The following is an 11,990-nucleotide window of genomic DNA, read 5'->3' on the forward strand; positions in this document are numbered from 1 at the left end:
TTAACATTCCTGCATAGACTTTTGGTAAAAGTTGCCATACACCTCAAAGTTATGCGCAACGATCCGTTTGAAAAGTCCTGCAATCTGTACCGTCTCCGAACGATAGTCGAGGAAAGGGTCAGGGAAAGCCACGTTCTCCTCCTTTTCGTTCATTATCAACGCCTTCATATATACCATCAGCTTACGCCAAATGATGCTGTACACCGGCATCGTGCTGTTGATGGATAGAATGTTTAGCTGCAGCGCGCCCATCGCGGCATTGATCTGCGATTTTTCCCACTGGTTGAAAATGCTAATCCGCACCTGCAGCCATAGGTGTTCCAGCAAATCCTTCAGGTCGGTCTTTGCAGGATAGTCCATGCTGATGATGGCCAGCTTGGCAGCCAAATCTTGGCGTTTCGGAAAGTCGACTGGCTTCCAAAAAAACGTATATGTTAGCTGTATTACGGTGGCGCATGTACATATGCGCAAAGCCCGCTCCTTCAGCTGCACCATGCGCTCATGGTCCAGCTTCAGCAGCTCTGGAATTGGGTACGTTGTGTCCGGCTGAAGATACTCCTGGTACGCAAGAATATAGTAATCCGGCATCTGAACATCGTTCAGCTGAATCGTGCGAGCTTCCTGCCGGAAGGATGGACCACCAGCCGCTTCCTCACCTTCGACTGATGGTTTGTCCACTTTTGATGGTTTATTACGCTTCAACCAGGCCATAGTGTCGGGGAAGTGGTTATTGCAGATGGACTGCAATTCGCCAAATTTCTTGCGCTCGTACTCGACTGAGTAGCGCACGAACTGGGCCCGAGTGTTGGCCAGCACAAAGTTGGCCATATCAAGCTTCATATTATCCAGCACTTCCATAATACCGCGCAGCTGTGTGAACGGATCTGTTTTGCGCTTCAATGCTGCAACCTCGGCGTCACGCGCTGGACAGCAAGCCATGCCCATGATTTTGATGATGAACTCTGCGTTGTGCTTCAGCAAGGCACTGCCGTGCTCATCGGCTAGCTGGCGAATATTGTCCTCATTCAGCACGTTCAGAATGGCATGCAGAGCACGATCATTGTTGCCGGTCAGCAACGCTTTAAATGCTTCTTTTATATCCAGTAGTAGCTGGATCACCATCGTGTAGCACGGTGGACTCTGCGTTAGCTCTGCACGCAACATATTCCAGTACGCATCGCGCATCGTTGTCTGTACCGTGGAGAGCAGCGTGTTCGGTTGTGGTGGCTTCAATTTAAACTTGTCGTTGATGGCAATTTCATGCACCAGTGCCATGTCTTCGAGCGAACATTCCAAGTCAGACAGCTCAACAAACTTTTCCGGTTCGTTATCCGTGGCGGGCATCAAGAAACCAATCACCTGCGCGTTGTTATCGTTGAGGCTGGTGGCTTTCATTAGTTTGGTCAACATGTCCATGATCTGTTTCCTGTTGTCCTGCTCGGTAGGAAGTTCCTCCTTCTTCATGCGAGCATCGCGTCTAAATGAAGTTAGAACATTTTAGCATTACTATTGTGGCCATTTTCGCATATTGCTCTACATTCAAACGTATCCAAAGACAATTATCACTTACCCCGTGTTATCAGGCATTTTGTCTTCCAGGTAAACGGTCTTCTTCTGAGCGTTTGAAGATGGTGTATTCTGAGAAACATATAAAGAAAATATGTTATATTATCCTTATAGGACTGTTGTAATTGTTACAATAAAACAAACGATTGCGGTTTGGAGCAGACATTTGAATTTCCCTGTTATCGCAGTATCAAAACTTCATCAATATGTAAGTAAGCCACGCAACATGTAAGGATGTCGAAAACACCAAAACTGCATTTATTTTTCCATTATATAACTCACAAGCTCCCTATTCGAGTTCGTCCACAGAAACTTTAACTGTGCCTGCAACGATCCGTTACAGCAGTAAGCGCGCCTACTTCGATTGCTTTGCTTTTTTCGGTAGGGGTGTTGCAATTATGAGACCGTTCGAGATTACAACATCGAAAGTGGTTTATTTTTAAATGTTACATTGTGTGGAACCCTCTGGTGGGAAAAATATTTTCGCCAATCTGTGCTTGGAAACCGTAACGTAAACTTATAATATTTATTGGGAAATATTTGATACTTGTTGTACCGAAATGACGCTACCAAGTAATCATGTTCAGTCGCGTAGACATTTGTGGGAACGAGTTGAGACAATGGAATAACTCCTATAGCTACCCCGTACTTGACTTATTTCCATAAAAGGAATATAAGGAAGCAAAATCAAACACTGTTGGATGTTTCCGCTGAGGAACAGCAGAAAAAGGTACGAATTAAAGATTATCGAACAACACCAAAGATGTTAAACGGTCTTTGGAAGTAATTAAAAAATGGATTTTCGACTATTTTCAAATATTGACGTGCGTGTCCAGCAGCACAAGAGATGCATTTGAAATAATGCGTATTTAGCTGCGCAACACGAAAACAAACAAGTAAGAGAGGCACTAACTTCGAAGGGCGACAGTGCACAGTACAGAAAACATGAACAACTCATTAGCACTGGACGAAAAAGTGAAATTTTTAGCTTGGTTAGCATCTAAAACAACAAGTTCGAACACCATTGGTAAATTCACTCCCGAGTACGCTATGTCTTTTTGTGCCAAACAAAGGCTCATCAGATTACTTTCTTACCTGCTAAACACTTGGTTGAACCCACACGTACACACTACGCCACAAGTCTTTTTTGTTCAAGCGATTGTTTGAAACTAACACTTTCAATGGCTCCGTCCCTGCTTATATAGGAAAACACAGTGGGACAAAAACGCGGGTTCTCCGGAAACAAAAGTTTTGACATCTGGTGGATGAAAAACCGAGATAGTTAGAGTCAAATGCAAGTGAAGGTGTGATGAAATTAATATTTTTATTTTATTAGAAATATGTAGAAAGAAAATTATAGAAATTTGTTTCGTACAAAACTAAACCAAAATTTTACATTATAAAACTGTAAAAAGGGTGTCTACAATACGTTACAAGTCCACGAATGAAAGATTAAACCGAAAGATGATTATTTCATTTACGGTTATAGAAACTTGTTGTCTTGAAGTTAAAAGAATTGGAATGTATTGGAGTTGTGGCAAATTTAATCCACCTGAAGACAACATTCATCCCCGTTTAGAAAGGAATTAGACACATCAAGCGGACATCGCAAGTACAAAAGCGTTTCAGGTATTATTCAATTTAATGGCGGACTCTCCGAAACCAGAGACATCGTGTGTTGGACATTTCACACGCACACATGTTTGAAATCTCACTCTCTCATTCTCGTAAGCTCACCTCACCGTCATACTCACCTCACTTGGCGAGCGAGTTCCCTAAGGAGCGAACGGAGCTATAGAAGATCATTAATGGCGTCACACCGTGTTTCTGGAAATATGGAAGCCAAGGAAGCATGAACAATCAAGGTATATCGGTTAGAAGGAGACACAGGCAGTTAGGTTCATTCGGAATCGAATCCGTCTGGTCTGTCTACTTGTCCAGCGCTCGAAGTTCGGTTGATTTTTGATGCATATGTGCAAAAGGTAATACTTTTGTGTACTTTTCGTAGTTTGGTATATAACCGAGTACACATAATTTAATGTTTAATCCAGATCCAGATCCAGATCGAAAAAGCGATGCAAGAATATTTTCATTCAACTCTTTAAGTTCAAACAATACAGGTTTCCAATTTAGCTAGAATGAGATCGAAAATGAGATAACCAATACCCAGTCGAACAGATGATTCTCCCGCACAATCTGATGACGTTTGCTTAATAACGTCATTCTCCCGCACGCGCTCTTAACAACCGCTTAATAATGTCTGCTTTTTAAAACATTTCCTTTTCATGTGAAATCGCTTCTAAGTCGAGCACTTTGTGAGTGGAGGGGGAAGGGGGCTTTTGCAGCCCGTCAGTAAATTGATTCGAGCAGTTGACCGGGCATCATTTTGACACGTACTATGAGAAACGCGTAACTTTGGCGTGTTAAAAGCTGGTGGAAGAGCAATGAGTCGCGAACATCGCACACAATAATATGGCTGAGGAAAATAGGGTAAGTTTATAAGCTGCCAAGAGTTATTGTGCTGATTATCAAACTGCATATATTTTCTGGCAATGTTTAATTCATAAAAGGTTAACTTAAGCAAATGGGAAAAAGTTTTCATTGTGGTAAAAATGTTGCGACCAAATCCTCCAGAACAGTGTCACGAGAGGAAGGCAATATTTGTTCTCACCTTTAAATCAGGCCCGTGCACGCATACATACGCTCCTGTACAGATGTTGCTGTTCACGTACACAAACACCCACAGACACATTTACAGTGAGCGATGAAGAAATTGCTTGATATACGGAGCGGTGCGGTTTTGCGCACTCTACGAATGTTGCAGTTTCACCAGTAAGGGAATAATAGCCGCCGTTGTGAAACATATCCCATCTGCTTGGTTGGTTTCATGCAATTATTGACCAATCGCGTTGGTGTTTGTGCCAATGAACGTGAGGGAATGGGTTTTCTGTGAAACGATCGTTACTGTTTATTGCGAATAGCAGAGTGATGATTCGGTAGGGCGTTTGAGCCTCTCGGTATCTTCAATGAGGCTTCAACAAGTTGTGATGTATGATGTAGTGATATGTTAATATTTGTATGTTAAGTTGCAATTTCAACTACATCAGAGTTCCAGAGGTGATGTGAGGGATATTCCAGTCAAGTTTGAATGCAGTTGATTTAACGGTAATCATTTTTTCTTGATTCGAACACTAATTATTGAAGGTGAAAGACTTTATCCCATAATTCTCCAGGATCATCCAACTATTGAATGTAACTGATCTAATAGAAACAACTTGAACGTAAATCATTTCTGGATTTTCCCTCTTTTCACATTAGAGATGCACATTTTGCTAATCCTCAAACGAATCAACAATCAACACAATCAATTCTCCGCTCAGCCTGCTCAACGACACTTTTAGAAAGGAGTTTATATACCGCATGGTGCTACAAAAGCCGATATCTCTGGAACAAGAAAAACAACGGAACTTACAAACGGTATGTTTTGCAGATTGTTAGAGCTTTCGGCGCGCTTGTTTAGAAATTGTGTAATAATAAAACTAAACTTATCATTCTTCTCTCTTTTCCACCGTATATACACAAACACACATCGACACACAAACCTACAAAGAGCTAGGTTCCGAACAGCGATTCCCGTGGCGTATCGGTTTTAATGTAGCGGCATGTCGTCCGGGTTGATCCATTATCAAGTTATTAGCTAAATACAACTGCTGGATAGCGTGCGTGCAGAAAGCTAAACATGACGATAATCGTGTTCCTGGTCGACACCTCCGCCTCCATGTGCCAGCGCGCACTGGTCAACGGTGTGCAGAAGACCTACCTAGACATCGCAAAAGGTGCCGTCGAAACGTTCCTCAAGTTTCGTCAACGGTCGCAGGATTGTATGGGGGATCGGTATATGCTGCTAACGTTCGAAGATCCACCCAACAACGTAAAGGCGGGCTGGAAGGAAAATCACGCCACATTCATGAACGAGCTGAAGAATTTACAGAGCAACGGACTCACGTCAATGGGCGAAGCGTTGAAGAACGCGTTTGATCTGCTAAACCTGAACCGCATGCAATCTGGCATTGATACTTACGGACAGGGTCGATGTCCGTTCTATCTGGAACCGTCCGTAATCATCGTGCTAACGGATGGTGGGAAATATGCGTTCCGTAACGGAGTACACCAAGAGATTATACTTCCACTACACGCCCAGATGCCGGGTACGAAGCTAACGAAGGAACCGTTTCGTTGGGATCAACGGCTGTTCTCACTCGTGCTGCGTATGCCGGGTAATCGGGTGGAAGAACGTGTGGACGGTAAAGTACCGCACGACGATTCAATGATCGAGAAAATGTGCGAAGTGACGGGCGGTCGGTCATATAAAATAAAGTCGCACTACGTATTGAACCAGTGTATCGAAAGTTTAGTACAGAAAGTTCAACCCGGCGTGGTGATACATTTTGATCAGCTGATTTCTAACAACGGCGACAGCAGTACTACCGATTTACAGTTTCAATCGACTAAGCGTATGATCTATGTACCGAAGCAGCACCCATCACAGAAAACGTTCCCGGTGGGGTACTGGCCAATCCCGGAACCGTATTGGCCGGATCCGAAGCTAACGAATCTGCCTCCGCGCGATGCACATCCGAAGATAAAGATAATTTCGCCCAGCTGCGATGAACCTCAGGTACTTCGGAATTTTCCGATCGACAAGTATGAGCTGGAGGCTTGTCCGTTAACGCTGCAGATTTTGTCCAAGAAGGAATCGAACAAGGTATGGCCATTGATTGTGTCGACCGGGATGCAGGGTGAGATGCCGTTTGGATATTTGAAACCAAACAGTACCGTACCGATCGTGCATCTGTACGTACTGCCGTACAACTACCAAATGCTGCTGCCGTTGATCAATGATTTGTTTCACAAATTTAATCTAAATCCGCCAAACGATTGGGTGTACAAATTTACCAACTATGTCAAAACGATCCCGCAATACTATTGTCCATTTTTGCGCCGTGCACTCGCCACCACACCGAACGTGCCCTACCAGTTGGTGCAGTACATATTGCCAGAAAATTTGGACAGTTACCTCTGTCCGGCGGTCGCCAACTACCTGAAGCAAATGAAAAATACGGCCAAGCTAGACCAAGAAAATCTCTGCCTGCGGGTGTTGAAGCAGCTGAAGCAACCGAAACCAGCATACCATCAGTTGGAGACGGCAAAACTGTGCGGCAACCAGCAGATGAAGCGCGACATCGTCACGCACCCAATGCTGAAAGATACGTTCACCAAAATGCACATGGAGATTGCAAACTTTGACAGCTACACGATCGTCGTACCGTCCATCATACAGACGGCGGCGACGAAAAATTACCGCAATCCGTACGACATTCCGCGCCGGGACCTGATTGATGAAATAGCACGGATGAGGGAAAACTTTTTCCATCTACCGACGAGCGGGATCAACGTGTTCACGAAAGATTCCGGCCATTGTTTGCCGATCTCGGATATGGGCAACTATCAGGAGTATTTGAAGAACAAAGAAACGCCACTGCGCGAACTCGAACCGACGAATGTCAGGCAGCACATGTTTGGTAATCCGTACAAGAAGGATAAGAACATGGTCATGGTGGACGAGGCGGATCTAAACGATTTAGCACCGATGAAGGCGAGCGGTTTGCCCGGACCGCATCCGACCAGCCACATGAAGAAGAGCATCGAGCAGAACACGGTGACGCGCATGAGCCGGAAACGGAAGGCTGGCCCAATACGTAAGGATTATGTGTTCAAACGGTCAGCAATGGATATGGCCAGCAGTTCGTCCGGTTCGCTGAGCGGAGATGATGTAAATATGAATGAACTGCTAACTGACGATGAAAATAGTTCCGAGTTTAGCAGTGGTAGCGACATCGAGGAAGATACCGAAGGATGTTTGGTTATGGCTCTAGATGTACCGGAGGAATCGACTGAAGCGAATGGCCTCAGCACGCTGCAAAGTTTGCCCATGCGAGAAAATCTTCTGGATATAGTAGGTTCTGGAAGTTCATCGGAAATTACACGTTCATCTGCAGAATCGAGCACCGCGAGCAGTCCGAGCAAGCAGTCTGAAAAGGTAGGCGTCGTTGGATTTGGCAGTGGATCTGTAACACAAAACCCAAGTATGCCATGCCGTATGCAGTTGATGACAATTGCCTGTGAGGATGCGGCAACAGTAACGATAGGCGAAGTGAAGGTAATACATTCTGCAGATTCCCCCGCAATCGATGATACTCAATCCGTCGACGATAAAGAGCAGCAACGGTCAGATGAAACGATAACGTCATTATCCTCAGCACCTTCGAAAAAGCAAACGCATGAACAGGCAGATTTAATGTCATCGGTGCGTCCGGAGACGAGCGTGATAGAGTCAGACGACGGTGTTCAGCAACAACAACGACAGCAAACCCCGGTGAAGAAAGGCTCGTTGCAGCAGACTGCGGAAAGAAATGCATCAGAGCAAAGCGATTATGATGCGGAACTTATAGATGCAGCAAAGCAGGAGAGTATAGAGAAGGTTGAGTCTAACGTACGGCCAGAAGAACAAACCGTGGAACATACCAATAAGGTTCGATTAGTTCCAACAGACGGTGGTGTTGGTGGTAAACTGCTCATCGAGCTTACTGAACAAAAGGAATGTAAAATAGAACACATTGATCAAACAGCAGAAGATATTAAACCACTGGGATTGGGAACAAGTCCCGCTTCAGTGCCGAAATGTTTGACAACAGAAGAGCAATTGTCGTTGAATGTTCCACAGCGACAGGAAGGCGCGAAGGTGGATGGATATGTAGAAACGAGTCACGAGACGGCTGAAGAAACAAATGTAAAGGAAATAGAGCAAAGTACAAAAGTAAGGATACAACCGGAAAATACCGTATTACCCTCGAGTACGTTAGCGGAGGAATGTGATCGAGACGAATCAATATCTGTAGATTATGAGGCAGAGTTGCAACCAAGCGGTCAGGACGCAGTTCGCCAAAGTCCGGAGATAAAGCACGCGCATCAAGCCATGCAACCGACGGAGCCTGTAAAGTCTGAACAAGTCCGTGATTTAGAGCATAATTTAGGTGAAACACATATTCAGCAACAACCGTCTTTAGCAGAAGAGCATACCTTAACACCTTGGAAACCACTGCAACAACAGCAGCTGCAATCGCACGATCAGCGTCCAACAGCACGCCATCCGTTAGCTTCACAGTGGAGCCACGACACGAACAACGGCATGACGGACGTGATGAAGGTGCCCAAACAGCAACAGCAACCGGCTGACCAACGGCAAACACCACGCCATCCGCCAGTTTCACAATGGGGTATCGATGCCGGCGGTGACATGACGGATGTGATGAAAATTTCCAACATCCTGAAAACATGTCACAACGGTGGCGACAACGATCGCGACAAGGATAGCAATTTCGACGACGATACAATGGAACGGTCCACCAACACCAACAGCAGTACGGCGGCACAGGACGGCACAAAACCAGCACGCCCGGTGGGAGGTTCTGCATCGGAACCGGAACCGGTCATGGTGCTGGCGAACGGGCTCGTATCGACGGCCGTGAATGGTGGCGACAACGCGGTACAGCCAACGCTCAATTGGGATTACAACTTTGCCCTTTACTCATGCGTCGAAGATGAACAAGAGCTGGAACAGATTGAGGAGACGAACCTGAAGACGCGTTCGATCGTGTTCCGTGACATACGGCGACCGGGGCGCGATTACACCGAGCTGCTGAAGCACCTCGAACTCATACAGGGTAGCCGTATGACGCAGAAACACTTCGTGGATATGTGCGTGCATGAGGCGCGTCGGTTCCGGCGCCATCGGATGGTTGAGTGCATACAGGAATGGTGGGCGCAGCATACTGGACGGTCGATACCGGGGGGTGTAAAACGGGCACGGTCGAAACAGGAGCCCGATGGTGCCAATTCCTTCTACATCTACGGTAATAGCGATGGCCTGGAGGACGAGCAGGAAAACGCACTGACGCCGGACAATCTGTACCTTGTGAACGATACCGGTGCGACGGTTTACAGCAGTGAGACGTTTCGCAGTACGACCCCACCAGGTGCGGCGTATCTCAACAACAGCATCGGTAGCGCATACGGGACCACCGACTTTAGTCACAATAATCATCACTTTGCCGAGGTGGTGCATGTATCGTACCCAAACACGTAGGACTAGTGCTGACAGACGTTTACCCTCTTATCGAAATCTTTTTTTTTCCATATTACTTTTTTTAATTTGTTTTGTCATTCTGGATAGGACCGCTTGGTCTTTAGTCAATGATCCCCCGATAGCGAAAAAATCCCGTAACGCAAATTGTACTATTTCATTTTAATGTAATACATCTTATGTTTGAAAATATTCCGTACACGCAGAGTTATTTTTTACCTTCGGGTTTTTTTCTTCTCTTCTAATGATCCAAGTTCATTTCGTAACCAATATCGGTCATGTCTTTTCCTTTGCAGTATGGATGTAGTTAGTCCTATATCTGTAATTCCAGACCACTAGCGTTATTATGGAACCGATCATGAAGCAATATAGTGTAAATGTTAAGTTTTTGGTAAACACCCTCCGAATTAAGTACGTCCTTTTGGTTAAGTGTAGTTATATTATTATATTTTTTTTTTATTTTAACATTCTGATGATTGTTAAGCTGTATTAAGGGTCCGCAGGAATACGTAAATAACAAATAGACAAGAAACTAATCTATTTCACAATACGCTAATCATTGTTTTATTCCCTTTGGTTTGAAGAATACTTAGGATACTTTCAATCGGATCGTTGAAAAAAAGAGTATCGAAATACTTGAGATTCTTTTAATAAATTCATACGGATTAGAGGCTTACAGCACACAAAATAAGTTTCTCGTTTGATTGGTAGCTTTTTGCAGGTAGCTTTGATCAAATTTTTGAACAGCTTGAAGTCCTGTGTTGTTCTGGGGATTGGCTCTAATCTTGCAACACTCGGGGAGAAAGTTTGATTTTTTTCTGTGTAAATCTCTTGGATTCTGTTTCCGTTTCGGAAGTTTATTATCTGGACAAGTACTTGGTTCATATTGCGCCAGCGCATTAGCTGGTGTGTATGTAAAGTTGTTGTTTGGATGTGTTGGAGATGGAGAATTGAGCAGGACATACTTGTAGGTGATTTCGGTATAAGCCGATGTTCCGATCCAATTTGCGAAGCGAAAGATCTAATGACTAGCAGCAATGTGCAAGATCAATGATTAGCTGTAATATTAAATCATAATTTTTTTTCGAAAATTTTATGGAAGAAGTTCAAGATAATCGCAACATTTATCGTTATTGTTAAAACATTATACTATGTTCTAAAGTGTAAATTAGTTTAAGATTAAACATATTTTTTATATAAAAAACAAGAAACATTTTTAGATAAAATTATAGGCTGTAATTTTACCCTATATTGAATCACATGTTAACAATGAACAGCTTCGATGTGTGTCATTCCGACCGGAATTACCATAGAGCATCGGCTGTGTTAATACGTTTTGCCAGTGTGGCCGTATAGTAGAGAAAAGTTTTGTGGGAAGTTGTTCAGTGCTAGCTCCCTCTAGCGTCTATTCCCCGGAAGCATAACGGGGTTCGTATACGAAAGGCGAAGAAAATTGGTAGCGCCTGCGCCCGTTTCGTTATCAGCCAGCGGGCGAGAGACACAGCATACCTTTGCGTTCAATGCACTAGAGCGGGATACACGATGGGGTAGGTTGGTTGCTTATCGGGAGAAAAAAAAAGGTTGATGGCGTACCCATTTTCCAGCCCAAATGTGTGAAAAACAGCCATCAGTCAACAACGAAAACTCGAACAGTGCAGTCAAATAGGCCCGCTCGGAAGGCGTTGCTTCTACCATAGCCATAGAAAGGGCGAAGGGGGGAAACAAATAAATTTTGTACATACATATATGTATAGAGCGAGAGAGAGAGAAGAAAAGTGAGAAAAGGCGACAAATTCTGCTGGGCTGTCTAGTGGATGTGAAAATTTCAGTATCATATGCCCCGTCTAACCTTGGGGCTGGTGAAATCGTAAAGCATGTGTCAAGAACGCAATACTTGTAGGCAGGCAAGATTACGGTCGTTGAGGCATCCTGTACATCTCCAGTAGTTCTGCACGCTTAGTTACAAGGTCTTCCTGTGCACACATTACATATTACTCGGCTATCCGAGCAGAACCATCCCATGTGGTCAAAGTGTTATCAAGGTGAGCGTGTTTTGTGGCACTTTTAGTGGAAAAGGAAAACTGTTGCAATGTTGGCTAACGTGGTCAAATTACGCTCCCGCGTCCTACAATCGGAGCGTTGCATATCTATACCTGAAAAAAAGGCACTGCTCCTCGTGATATGTATGTGCAGTATCATTATCAAAACTGAATTTAACATA

The 11,990-nt window shown here is 44.4% G+C and overlaps 2 protein-coding genes across 2 annotated transcripts; one reads left to right on the forward strand and one right to left on the reverse strand.

Moving 5' to 3' along the window:
• On the reverse strand, nt 1-1,587 carry LOC128712186 (T-complex protein 11-like protein 2). Its single transcript, XM_053807085.1, has 2 exons — nt 1,571-1,587; nt 1-1,477 (listed from the first exon to the last, which is right to left on the reverse strand). The coding sequence occupies exons 1-2, from the start codon at nt 1,585-1,587 to the stop codon at nt 1-3; spliced, it is 1,494 nt and encodes a 497-aa protein (XP_053663060.1).
• A 3,718-nt stretch (nt 1,588-5,305) lies between these two features.
• LOC128709556 (integrator complex subunit 6) lies at nt 5,306-9,772 on the forward strand. The gene has a single exon (XM_053804566.1). The coding sequence runs from the start codon at nt 5,306-5,308 to the stop codon at nt 9,770-9,772; it is 4,467 nt and encodes a 1,488-aa protein (XP_053660541.1).
• Nucleotides 9,773-11,990: the final 2,218 nt, after the last annotated feature.

This window comes from Anopheles marshallii, chromosome X (genome assembly GCF_943734725.1).
Source record: "Anopheles marshallii chromosome X, idAnoMarsDA_429_01, whole genome shotgun sequence".
Lineage (NCBI taxonomy): Eukaryota > Metazoa > Arthropoda > Insecta > Diptera > Culicidae > Anopheles > Anopheles marshallii.